The sequence below is a fragment of the Podarcis vaucheri genome, assembly GCF_965113315.1.
Source record: "Podarcis vaucheri genome assembly, chromosome: 6".
Taxonomy (NCBI): domain Eukaryota; kingdom Metazoa; phylum Chordata; class Lepidosauria; order Squamata; family Lacertidae; genus Podarcis; species Podarcis vaucheri.
In genome coordinates this window covers 5,644,422-5,658,342 of record NC_138764.1, presented here as the reverse complement: position 1 = coordinate 5,658,342, position 13,921 = coordinate 5,644,422, and the positions used below count along the sequence as shown (strand labels likewise).

The 13,921-nt window shown below is 41.4% G+C and overlaps 1 protein-coding gene across 13 annotated transcripts in view; it reads right to left on the bottom strand.

Annotated features, from left to right (window-relative positions):
* Window positions 1-13,921, bottom strand: part of PRRC2C (proline rich coiled-coil 2C) — an 80,956-nt gene that overhangs the window by 51,968 nt on the left and 15,067 nt on the right. For all 13 annotated transcript variants that reach the window (XM_082228986.1, XM_082228987.1, XM_082228995.1 and 10 more), the window contains exons 5-13: window positions 10,605-10,739; window positions 9,320-9,561; window positions 8,860-8,939; window positions 8,107-8,240; window positions 7,931-8,018; window positions 7,141-7,255; window positions 5,443-5,517; window positions 2,821-3,370; window positions 701-861 (exon numbers count right to left, since the gene is read on the bottom strand). In XM_082228986.1, coding sequence (XP_082085112.1) covers window positions 701-861; window positions 2,821-3,370; window positions 5,443-5,517; window positions 7,141-7,255; window positions 7,931-8,018; window positions 8,107-8,240; window positions 8,860-8,939; window positions 9,320-9,561; window positions 10,605-10,739 — 1,580 coding nt within the window. The remainder of the gene's footprint in view (window positions 1-700; window positions 862-2,820; window positions 3,371-5,442; window positions 5,518-7,140; window positions 7,256-7,930; window positions 8,019-8,106; window positions 8,241-8,859; window positions 8,940-9,319; window positions 9,562-10,604; window positions 10,740-13,921) is intronic.

The window sequence follows — 13,921 nt, the reverse complement described above, 5'->3', positions numbered from 1 at the left end:
CAAGCTCTGATTATGAGGTTAATGTTTGCTAGACATGGCCAAGACAACAGACATAAACCTTAGCCATGGTTAATAATAAGGACAGGAGGAATTAGGATTTGGAAGTGTTATGACTGTATTATGTCGCTGAGGACAAAAAGAAGGAAACAAGGGGGACCATTATTGGAAAAACTTGGATGGGGAAGACAAGCCTATCTTAGCACTGAGGAACATAGTGGACAGACAAATGAATCATCTGGCACAGTAATTTGAATGCTTAGTTCCAGCATGGTAACATTTGCAAATCTTAAATATGATAGATGGCAAGCTATGGCTGACAGATCATTGAATAACAGCAAAGGTTACAAAACACTTATGAATACGGGAAGTTATTACTTGCCAACTTCTGCATGTTACCCACAACTTACAGTAAAGTTTAGTTACTTGTCTGGTGTCTCCCCTTAACCACAAATCACAATTCCCCCCCCCCCAAGTTTTATGATTATTCACCCTGAGAATGCAAATTTATACTATTAATTAATTAATTAATTAATTTTGTATACCATCCTTCATTTGAAGATTTCACAGCAGTTCACAGTGCAGAAATGCAAAATAAATAAATACATAATAAAACCAAGGGGAAAACACCAATCCAACCCATAACTTCATCTCCCACAATTTAATAACTATATGTATTAATCTCAAAGTGCTATCCTTTTACCTGTTGTCTCTGAAACCTTGGTGGCAATGATTTCTGAAACTGTTTTGAATAGCCAGAAGAAATAGCAGGACGAGGCTGAGCACCAGAATCAGTCTCGCTTTCATGAGAACTTTCTCTTTCACTATGATTGCTTTCTTGAGTGGTAGAAACAGCTTGACACACTGTCCAGGGGTGGGGAATGCAAGAGAAAAATAACATTGGCACCATGTATGATAAATATGGATGATTACAAGTTCAAACTCAAAAACCACTCCAATTATCTTAAATATTAATGTAGGTGGATTTTTTAAAAGACTTATTGGACATCATGACAAAGCAATGCTGAAACTGGGGAATAGGAGAGACAGAAACCACACAAATGTGGCACAGGTAAGAAAATGTTATCTTGAAAGCACACCCCATGGAAATAGATATGCAAGCTTTCCATAGAAGGTGCACAGACCACAGTTCAGGACACCTTGTAATAAACAGAGGCCGTTACCTATTATGCTCCTGATCTACAAACGGCTTAGAAATCTCACCTTAAACAAGAATTCCATCTCCATAAATCTGGAATAGATGTACAGATTAAAACCATGTGTTTTTAGAGGCTTTTTGGAAGCTGTCACTGAAGCAGCTCACATTGCAAATTAAGCACTCTGTTAATAAACATAAGTGACAGCTTGCTTTTTTAGCCATGTGTACATTGGCCGCAATATTGGTGACAGTCATGCAACTAAAACCCCATTAACTTTAATGCATGCAGGATTGAAACAATGCTTTTAATATACATATTTATCTGGACTGTGGCACATACTATTCAAAAGTGATTAGACAAAACTTGCAAATGCATCCTGCTCCTGACCTTTCGAGCATTTATCAGGATGGTTTGTTTTAAACCCACCTTATAAATTTTCTGTCAGAAGACTTATTATTTTAGATATTACAAATGCTACTTTATAATCTAGGCCAGAGGTTTTCAACCTTTTTGAGTTCACGGCTTCCTTGACCCACTACATTATTTCTGCGGCACCCTGTGGGGTTCAGGAGCCCAGTTATGTCACCCCTTGTCTGCAGAGCTGGCGTGTCCCCGCAGCCTCCTTTCTTCTCTCCTCTCCTTGAGAGTCATCTAGGCAGTTGCTGCTGCTGGTTCTGGTCTCCGAGCTGCACCACCCTGCCCCAAAGAGAGGCGCCTCCTCACACCGCCCCACAGGGGCCTGGGAAAAGGATGCCCCCAGCCTTAGTGGCCCAAGGTGAACATGAGGCCAGCACCTTAGCTTGGGAAGCAGCAGTGGGTGCTGCAGGGCCTGCATGGTGGAAAGGTTCCCTATCAGCACTAGGCACTCAGCTTCCAGGAAGGCCTTGCACACAGCAAGCACCAGAAAGGCGAGCGCAGTGCCTGCCTGCCCAGACTCCCACTGGTTTGTCCATTCTCAACAGCAAGGGCTGGGGTGGACTGGCTGGCTGGGTTCCCTTGCCCACTTGCTTGCCTATTCCAAGGCTGCCTCAGCTCCTGGCAACCAGCACCCCCTGGCCAGCACCAGTGGCACCATTCACCTGGAGAGCTTGTAGTCAGAGCTGCTGCAACAAACAGCTGTGAAAGCCTTTAGGAGGCAGAGACTTGAGAGGGGATCAGAGGAGGGAAGGAGGGAGGGAGGGAAGGAAAGAGGGACAGAGGCCAGTGTTGCCTGCAGCACCCCTTACCCATAATTCAAGGCACCACAATGTGCCATGACACACTGGTTGAAAACCACTGATCTAGGCACATGTAATCACAACCAAGTAAGCTTTGTCTTCTAGCCTTAGTTTACAAAATGCTGAATGCAGTTGCTATTTATCTCATTTATGAATTGCTTCCTATGAGGCATTCTGAAACAATTGACGACATTTCCTTCAATATATCCAAAACTAAAAGTAGTACAGTGGTACCTCTGGTTACCAACTTAATTCGTTCCGGAGGTCCGTTCTTAACCCGAGGTACTACTTCCAGGTTAGCTGAGTCTGTAACCCAAAGTGTTTGTAACCCGAGGTGTTTGCAACCCGAGGTACCACTGTACAGTTCTTAGGCAGTGCTATAGTTAGGATTCTAGTTAAAGACAGCAGGTTGCTTACTTTAAACAAACAAAATAATTGGTACAAACCTCTCTCCTCTTTACTGCTGCTTTCACTTTCTTGTGGCTTCTCAACTGTAACAGATGGAGTGATTGGCTCTTGAGGTTCAAGCACTTCAGCTTTTGGTTTCTCTTCTGTTTCTTCCCTCTCCACTTTTTCCCTTTCCTTCTCTGCTTCCTTTTCCCTCTCTTGGTTTTCTTTTTCTTCCCTTTCCTTTTCTATCACTGTGTCTTTTTCCTTTTCACTTACTTTTTCCCTCTCCTTATCAGTATCCTTCTCCTTCTCCTTTTCCTTTTCCTTCTCCTTTTCTTTTTCTTTCAGTGGGTCTTCTCGGGGTGGTTTTGTTACACAGCCAAATTTCTCATTTAACCGTTTTAGCTTTTCAGCACATGCTGCTTTTCTTTGCTCTTCCATTCTTCGCTCCTCTTCCTCGCGCCTTTTACGGGCTCGTTCTACAGCTGCAGATACTTCTGCTTGCTGTCTTCGCCTCTGTTTCCAAATCTCATCCTCATCTGGTGTTGGCCTAGGAGGAAAAGGACCTTGCTTTCCTGGCCCTGCCAAGCGATCTGGAAGTGGATGCTATGTTTTTTGAAATAAAAAAGTGCAAAAGTCTCAAACAAAGGCAGTTTTAGACCCACTACAGAAGTGTATATGCAAAGTGATTCTATGGTTCTTTTAGCAACTCTGAAACGGGGGTCTTCAATCTATGAACTGTCAGAAGGTCTCACACTAAAGTTAGGCCTAACAAGTGAAGTGCTGATCACAAGCAATGCAAACTAGAAATGTGCAATTCTGCTAGAAATCCCTGAGTTCTATTTATTTCCCCCTAGTTGGGCAGCTGTGAGGAAGAATGGGCCTCAATTAAAAGTTGTAAGGAGGAAGAAAACTTTATCTTAACAGAGAATAATGCTAGGGCTAAGGGCACTGCAAACACCTACTACTCTAAAAGCATCTTTTCAATTCGTTGTAAACTGACAAGCAAAGAATAAAGGAAAAGCTTCAATAAATATTTGCCAGCAGTGGTTTCCAAACTCCTCCCACCCATGGACCACTTGGAAAATTGCAAAGGGTCTTGGCAGACCACTTAATTATTTTTCTGCCTGTTGTAGCAATTGCAATGCGCTGTGCAGGGTGCTGCAGGATTTTTAAATATATTATTGCTTCTTTTATTTCTTATATGCAGTGTTAGAAATTCCCAACTGCAACCATGTGGAGATCTTTGTATGCCGGGTTGGCAAATGACATCCCCATCTGGTTGGGTCCTTAAGAAGCTAAGCAGAAGAACTTAATTATTACGTTTATATCCCACCTTTTTCTCCAAGGAGTACATGGATCACCCTCCTCCTCAGTGACCCTGTGACATAGGCTAAGAGGCTGTGACTGGCCCAAGGTCACCCAGTGAGCTTCATGACTGAGTAGGGATTTGACCCTGTCCTCCAAGGTCCAAGTCCAATACTCTAACCACTATACCACACTACTGGCTCCCTACAGTACTTCTATGGGGCAAGCTAAATAAGTGGGTAAATAAATAAGGGGGAAGCAAAATGTCAATTGGAGAAGAATCTGAAATATTTTCCTTGAAGCTTGAATTTGTTTTATTCTGTATTGTTTAATTTGATGTTTTAATGCTGTAAAAGCTTTGAGATTTTTTCATTAAAATATAAGGCAGTATAGAAATGAAATGACTACTACCACTACTAAATTTCATTGGGAAAAAGGGCTCCTAGACATTCCATTGTGGCATCCATAACCTAGGTTTAAGTTGCAATCGGGCGATTAGTTTATATATTTGAGTTTCTAACACTGCTTATAGGTATTTTATTGCACATGTTACTTGCAACTTGTGGACATTTAACTTTTGTGCATTCAGCTTTATGCACTGGCAAAATTTCTTTTAAGATGTTAAAAGAGATGGAAAGGGGGTGAGTGTTTGGGGGGAAATACTTTGGCAATCGCACCCGCCCACTGAATCTAATGTGTTTCGACCATACGTCATTTTGGTTTTAGGTGTTATCCCCGGAATGTAACTCAAGTGTAAGCTGAGTCACCTGCATCACAATTTGAATTCCACAGATTTAAAATTGTTACATGCTCTTCAAAGACATGCTGTGGGCCACCTGAATGAAGTTTGCAGACCACAGTTCAATTCCCTGTGCTGTATTTTATGGAATTACTACATTTTAAAAATGTGGATTGTAAGGAGTGGAGAAGATAGCCTGTTTTAATCTCTCAACTGAAAGTAATTTACTGCAAAGTATTGCAGCTGGGATCCAGAAGATTGTGCATAGGTATTAAACATAGGCACCAGGAATTTATTGCCTCCCACACAGAGCATATACCTCCTCTGCCTTACTATGGCACTGCTAAGGATCAGGCCCTTGGAGCAGCATTTGATGTGATGTGTGGGACTGTAGCTTGAAGGGGGAAATCACTCCCTGGACACGCATTGCTACACATCCAAAGGCCTCTTTGAATTCTACAAAGTCATTTAAAGGAAAAAACAACGGAATGAAAAAATCAGCTGGTCTTCCATGTATTACAATGTGCACTGCATGACTACTATGCAAAGCATAATCTTACATTTTACTAAAAAATTAAAGAGAGAAAGTTAAGGACTGACAGTTGGGCCCAGAGGTGAATTTTGCTCATACCTGAACAGATTTTGGCTGAAGCCCAGAACTGCCCCTCTCAAGCACTAAAGACTGGGCTGGTGTCAGACTGCGTTCCTATTGGATTAAAAAGCACAACTGTAAATATTCTTGTGGAACAAACCGAATGCTGTTGATTTAATCCTTTACTAGTTCCCTTTCAGTTGGATGTACTCACTATAATGTACACAACATGTAATTACTCACTTAGGAATCATTCTTAACACACACATCTTCGTGCGCCTGAAGGGAAAAAGGGCAGAGGTGTCCTTTTCTCCAGTGCTGCTGGCTATTGATGGCAATGTGGTAACTGAAGGTGTGTGGCACTGTTTGGGAGTTAACACCAGCCATGTTCCCACTGGCAGTGGCTGGCATAACACCCCCAAAAGGGTTGTTTTGAGTGGGTGGAATAGTGTCAGCCAGGGAGCTGCTGGATCCTAAACTGGCCCAGTGACAGGCCAGGGGCTTGATCCAGGCCTTTCTGTTGCAGCAACATGGTGCAACATAACAATACGCAAACCAGAACAAAAAATGTGACCTTCCTGTCCTGGCCAACAGAAGCGGCAAGGATTTGGCTCCAGCACTGGCTTCATTCACTTCCATCATCCCCAAGGCCAGGGGTCCTGGGTTAGGATTCATCGTTCTATGCCAACACTAAAATCCCCAAAATATCCAGCAACAGAATCAAACATTCTTAAATCAGCCAAACCACAAATCTGTTCAGTGTCTCTGATAATTGGAGTTCAAACGTGCTAAAGGCTTCAGACTACAATGGTCTCAAAACCTCTCAGTGCCAACGTAAGGGGCGTGCAGTCTCCAGTCAGTTTCCATGTCAGCACAGAGACTAGGTACCTGTCTTTTGCAGGAGCACTTAGCTGCACAGAAAGTTAAATAATGCCAATTCTCTATTTAGAAAGAATCTTTCAATCTGTATGAGCATTCAATTACATGAACACATAGACACAGGTTTGCTATCCCAGAAAGTAAGTCTTTTTTCAGTTCATCCAAAAAACCCTTTGTTTTGTCAACAATCACATACACGGCAGATCAGATATATGCAGAATGTTCCAAATGGAAATGGACAGACTAGGTCTTTTGACTACAGTGGCACCTCGGGTTAAGAACTTAATTCATTCTGGAGGTCCGTTCTTAACCTGAAACTGTTCTTAACCTGAGGCAGCACTTTAGCTAATGGGGCCTCCCGCTGCTGCTGTGATTTCTGTTCCCATCCTGAAACAAAGTTCTTAACCCGAAGTACTATTCCTGGGTTAGTGAAGTCTGTAACCTGAAGCATCTGTAACCTGAAGCGTCTGTAACCCAAGGTACCACTGTACTGTTGGATTCCATCCCCCTTAACCCCACTTAATCAATGACAGGTTTAAAAGGAACTAACCAATTCAATACACCAAGTGGTTACTTCAAAAAGAGAGGCTATAACTTGTTGGGATGCAAAATGCAGTCAGAAGGGAAGCTATGATAAGAATAATTGGGGGGGGGGACCCTAAAAAAACCAACACAACACCCTTATTTTATGTAAATTCCCCTCCAAAGCATGTTACATTACTTCATTTACACTTTCATTAACACTGGTTGGAGAGGCATACCAGCACTTAACTAGCTCTATCACAATAGTATCTGGATAATGCACACCCAAATTGTAACTTATACATCAGGAGAGAAAAGTGATTAGGTAAAAAATACCTGATCAAAGTAGTTGCTTTTATTATATGGCACTTTGGAACCAACTGACTGCAAAGGAGCAGATGATTTATGTTCTTCTGCATCTTTCTTCTCCGCATCTTTTGTAGGTTCATTACTGCATGAAGGGGATCATAAAAGGTCATATTTTGCATACCACCCTTTTTACATCAAACATGCTTTTTTATGTTAATTATGAAGATTATGTTAATCTTCTCAAGTTACAATTTACAGTGGTGCCCCGCAAGACGAAATTAATTCGTTCCGCAATTTTTGTCGTCTAGCGAATTTTTCGTCTTGCGAAGCACAAAATCCCATAGGAATGCATTGAAAATCAATTAATGCGTTCCTATGGTCAAAAAAAGTCCAAACAAAGCCAAATTTGGTACAACAACAGTTTATTAACTGCTCTTTAAAGTCACACATACTGTAAAGAGCAGTTCAAAAATTTAAGGGAAAATAAATTAACTTTATAAACAAAACATGTCTTTGTTTTTAGACAAAGAAAAAAAGTCGCGAGACGTTTTCGTCTTGCGAAGCAAGCCCATAGGGGAAATTCGTCTTGCGAGGCAAATCGCAAATGGAAAAAACTTTCGTCTAGCGAGTTTTTTGTATTGCGAGGCATTCGTCTTGCGGGGCACCACTGTATAGCCGTGTTTCCCACATCTAAAACTCTAGCTACTACATAACTCCCAGTCTCTCGTGGGCATTTTACAAATGTAGTACAAATACTAGCTGATTATTTCAAATTTTTAAACATGAATATTTTGTGTGTGTGTGTTTTATAAATCACCTGCTATACTGTTCTTTCTGGTTACTTCCTTGCTCATCATCATCACTGAAGTTCAACTGTTCAGTATAATCTACCTCACTCTGGGCTCCTAGAATAATAAAGAATGGAAGGTCAGCACTGCAAAACACTTTTCTACATGCAACCAGTTAAATGTTCACTGATATTAATGTTCTTACCAGCCCAGCCTTCATCAGCTTCAGCATCCAAATTATCAAACTTGTCGAGTTCTTTGAGCTCATTAGCACTTAGGATGGCTGGGCGTTCTACAGTTTCTGAGCTCCATGAAGAGGGCCCTCTACCCCTTGGTCCTCTAGAAAAAGAAAGCAATCTATCATGTAGGGTTTATATATCAGTATTTCATAGTTAAGTTACTGAAGAGACTTAAGATTAGTTTAAGCTCAATACTGAAAAAAGTAGATACTTGTTTACAAACAGCAAGTTTAATTAACAAAGGGAACTATTTTCAATTACTAGATGTCAGAATGAAATGTTAAAGAATCAGAAAGGAAAAAAGTTCTAAGTGCAGAAATATTAAGTGCTTGGGTGCCTGAGCTTTCCCCAGGGCTGCTGAAAGAATACAGAGACAATTTAATATATAGCAAAGACACACAACAATATATATCATCAATGGACAACAATTTTAAAAGCTATACAAAAATATCAACGGTACAGGGTCCAATGTTATGAATAAGGGAAAACTGTGCAAAAACATGCACCTGTAGGTTGACTACTGATGTTTTGCTAACATTGGACTATGCACCACTGCTGCTTCAGTAATTTTATGCTTTGTATTGTTGCATCCTCTTGAAAGTTTAAAAAAATCATGGTCTTAAAATTATGTTAAATAAGACTATATATGCATTATGCAAATATAGTTGTGATATCAAAAAGTTTTAAGAGCAGTAATCAAATCATGCGTGTAATTTTACCTGGTAGCCTCAGATGGAGCAGGGAACCTGCTGGGACCTGGCATTTGAGGATATGCCAATTTAGGGTACTGGTTAAACATCTAAGGAAAAAAACAAAGCACCAGCTATGTAAACATTGTATTTTAATTAAATACCAAAATCATAAATTGGAAAGTGAGCATTTATATAATATACCAGAAATAAAAACTGAAGTCTACCTAAAATTAACAAACTCTTAAATTGACTTTATACAGTTAAGTTATTTAGGTGTGTGCCTTTTTGCAAGTCCCTTGGTGCTCTGAGATTTCTCAATCACATCACTTGCTAGAAGAAAATGACTCTCAGTTAGCAATTAACAGCAGCAGGAATATAAACAGCATAGCTGCCAAGAGCTTAGCGATTCCACTTCAAAGGAAAGTTTCCCTCCCTTCAGATCCCTCAAGAGAAAGAAGTCTACAAGATATTGATGGACATGACTTACATAGGGTGGTATCATTGCTTTGTACTGAGATATGATCCCAGGCTGTTGCTGACCATTAAGCTTGGGAGCAGGTGGCAGTGCTATCCTTATATCCCTCTTCTCTGGTACCTTGGGGCCATCACTCTGTTCTACTGGTCCAGGCACATTACCGTCTTCTTGAGCGACAGGTTTTGCTTCTTGATCAGTTGGAGAATTTGGAGAGTTCAGATTCCTGCCTCCACCTTCTCGCCAGCTAGCAACATCTGAAATGGGATAGGGGAGGTTATATTTCAAACAGATTTCTGAACACCATTTATTTTGTGTTGTGCAAAAAGTGCTTGATATATTTCTCACCAGCTTCATCCACCCCCCCCCAAAAAAAAGGACCTTCAGTGACAAAAATGTCATCTCAGCCTACTTGAGCTGTGACACCACCAAGAATTAGTCCACTTTAGCCACAGAAATGGTTTAACTTGATCAATTCAAGCTCTCTATAACCGAGAACATTCAGCAGTTGCTGTTTTAAGTAGGGCTATCACTGGCTCAATTAAGGCACTATACTAACAGTGGTTAAAGAAGTTGAATTATAGTTTAATGTAGTGTTTGAATTGGTTAACCACAATATGCAACAGTCTGGCAAAACCCAATCAGAAGCCACATTTTGAAGTGGGTTTGCAAACTGTAGTTTGTGCTAATTATGGTTGGCATTATGTATTATCTGACATTCCAGTTACACCACTTGTTCCATTTCTAAAGGCCAATGAACCTACAGCCTGGATAACAGATCAGGTGGAAAATGACTGTAGACAAGCAGCAGTCATGATTTGATTGTAGGTTTGAATGAGGAACTAGTGGCCTTGCAGGTGCTGTTGGACTCAAACTCGCATCAGCCCTGGCCAACATGGCCAAGGATGGAAGTTGTTGTCTAACAACATCCAGAGAGCCACAAGTTTCCCGTCCCTGATCTCAACTACCATGAATGCAAACCATGTCAGAATTTTTGTAAGTTATTTTTAGAAGAAGGGCAAACTACTGGGCTCGGTTTGGATATAAAACCGGATAAATGCTTTTTTCCAATTACATCTGATGCAGAGGAGGAAGCTAGGGCATCTGAGTCTGTGCTTGTTGTCAGCTTCATTGACTAATATTTAATTTAGGTCAAGGGATCAAGCAAATGTCTACGTGAACACGTGTTTCTTCAAGAGCTGGTAGAATTCATTTGCATATTACTTTAAGAATGGTAACATGGGCTAAAAACTAATTAAAACTGTATTCAAAACTATTATGACATTTTATGTCTACTTACTTTGTGGTCGTAAACTGGGCCCAGGACCATAAGGCTCTTCGGCTGCGTCCTTCTCCTTAGTCTTCTCCTGATCACCAGCTGCCTGCAGACTAGGAAACTCTTGCTGGAAATAGCTATTTATTTGAACTCCAGGACCTGAGATAGTTGTAAAAAATGCAAGTCAGTAATTAACAGTTCAGAAAATCCAAATCTGCAATGTGGAACGAAATAAGCTTTTATTTTAGTCTCCAATTTCAAATAAGAAATACTTCTTCCATAAGAGTTTATGGTACTTCAAGTATCACTACTGGATCAATTGCCTTCCTTATGGTACGAAGCTATACCAAGGAGCAAAGAGTAGCCTGCTCTGTTTAAATATATAGTATATGAATATCTTACTTACAGAAAGGTTTTCCAGAACTATAAGGGCAGCGACTTGTGATCACTAGCTTTAACATAACCAGAGGCTCATTTGAACATAGCCTAGAAACCTGCTTTAAGAACACACTACATAAATGAGGCCAGAAGATAGTTTTTGGTTCTTCTGTGATAATAGTAACAATTGTATAATAGAGCAATCTAAACCCTCAACCTGCCGTGCTGGAGAGGCTTTGAATGAAGCAGAAGTGTCCTGCCCAGTCCAGCTCTGCTGGTGAGGAACAACCCAAAGTGCCTGCCTAGATGGTGAGTGGGCAGAAGATACCACTGGTGCTAGTGAAGGGACCACTTGCATGGAGCATTAAGGGATTGGGTGGCCACAGGATCCACTGGATCTTGTGCTGGCCCTGCTGCTGTTCCCCATGCCCCCAATTTCTGTCCTGGTCAGCACAGGCAACAGTGCTGTGGATGTGGTGGTGGCGGTCACACTACTCCATCAAGCTCCACTGCTGATGGCAAGGGATTTAGACTGTGCTCTTAGTGATACTAAATGAAAAATCTCTGCTTTCCATAGATATGAAGCAACTAGTCGTCTGCCAAATGCAAAGACATAATTTGCCTTCTTTCTTCTAATGTATTTTCAGTACTGGAACCATAGAAGCTATATTACACAGCTAGACCGCCAATACATTTAGCGTAGTATCATTTTCCCAGCTGGAAGTAGTTCCTCAAGAGTTTCAGAGTCTTCTCCAGCTCTACCGAAAGATGACAGGAATTGAACCACGGATCTTTTGCACTTCCTCAGGAGTTTTTTTTCACTGGAACCTGTCAGAACTCAGTTCTGGCACCTCTCAGGTGGTCAGAATTGCTACTCTAATGAGAATGAAGGAGGTGTTCATGGTGAATTCCGGCAACTCTTTTTCTAGAAAAATAGCACAAGGCAAAACTAACAAGGTTCCTTTACTAACAAATAAATGTTACTTTATTTGTTAGAGTAACATTTCAAGATAAAGAAACTGCAAAAGCCTCTTTGCTTTATTAAAATGTCCAATACAAAATAGCTACCCAGACTTTCAATCTAAATTAGAGCAGTACTTGTTTTTAACTACTTTTGCAAATTTAGGGAAACTGTCTTAAAATAATATACAGCGGTACCTTGGTTGTCAAACTTAATCCGTTCCAGGAGTCTGTTCAACTCCCGGAACCGTTTGAAAACCAAGGTGCTTCCTGCAGTCAAGCGGAAGCCACGTCGGAAGTTCGGCTTCCAAAAAAAAAAAAGTCCACAAACTGGAATACTTACTTCCGAGTTTGCAGCGTTCAGGAGCCAAGCCATTCAAGAACCAAGCTACCACTGTATTCATAGAATTATGATACTTACTTTATCAAAATATCAGTGTAAAAAGTTCTAGAAATGTGAGGAAGCAGGATTATGTGCATTCCTGATACACAAGAGCACACTCTAAAAAAAATTAAGAGTAGACAATCCACTTGTCATTCTGTAGATTATACTGAATGTCCATTAAAAATCTCCAACTTTACATATAAATACAAAGTGAAATTAGTCCTTAATGTTTTCCCTGTGTACCACTTTTTAACTAGCCTACTTACAAGCATATGGGACGCGGGTGGCGCTGTGGGCTAAAGCCTCAACGCCTAGGGCTTGCCGATCGAAAGGTCGGCGGTTCGAATCCCCGCGGCGGGGTGCGCTCCCGCTGTTCGGTCCCAGCGCCTGCCCACCTAGCAGTTCGAAAGCACCCCCGGGTGCAAGTAGATAAATAGGTACCGCTTACCAGCGGGAAGGTAAACGGCGTTCCGTGTGCGGCTCTGGCTCGCCAGAGCAGCGATGTCACGCTGGCCACGTGACCCGGAAGTGTCCCCGGACAGCGCTGGCCCCCGGCCAATAAATGTGAGATGGGCGCACAAACCCCACAGTCTGTCAAGACTGGCCCGTTCGGGCAGGGGTACCTTTACCTTTACCTTACTTACAAGCATACTTTAGCAATCTTTAACCACGCTGGAAGCTAGAAAGATTGACTGCTGTCTTATACCAAGTCCACACCACTGATCCATCTAGCTCAGTACTGTCAGCTATCCAGGGTTCCAGACAGGGGTCTTTCCCAGCCCTACCTGGAGACACCAGGGGTTGAGCTATGATTGTCAATGAGAAACATGCCCAACTGAGTTCAATGGGGCTCAATTCCAGGTAAGGGGGTAGAGACTGCATTCTTACCTAGCAGTAAATCCCATCAAAAACAACAGGACCTATATTTCTGAGTACATATGAACAGTACTGGAGCCTTAGTAAGCTCCTTGGCGTGGGGGTGGCCTGGTACTCCTTATGCTTTTCTACACAGCAATATGACCATGTACTCCAACTCCTTTCAGCTCAAAGCAGCATGGCCAGCGGTCAGGGATAATGGGAGCTGTAGTCCAGAAGCATCAGGAGGGTCAGATGTTAGGGAGAGAAATATTCTAGATCAATTTTCTTATACATGCACCTTTGGATACCCTTTTGATCATAAACATTTCACACAATTAAAACTGCTGTCTAGCATGTGTCCATTAAAAGTCAGGATGGGTTTCATAATGTAATTTGGAAGCATCCAAAACATATAATACATAAAATCCCCTTATGTTAAACTGCTTTCTTTTCATGATTTTTGGATTTGTATCCAAAGTGATATCTAAGAGAATGTTATGTAAAAAGGGCAAAATAAATAAGGGGTGGGTTAAGATGCCTTGTCAGAGAAATGCCATCAGGAGTGTTGAAAGGATGTACAAAATAAGCCATGCAAAAATTTCTACTTCATTTTTCCCAGTAAGTGGGAAAGAGTTGCAGGCACACTTTAAACAGGAAACCCCAAGCATAAACAGCTGGGTAATCCAAGCAACAGATCAAGGATGGGCTGAGTATAGAAACACTGTACACAAGCAGGTCACCAGCTAATGTTCATGTAGGA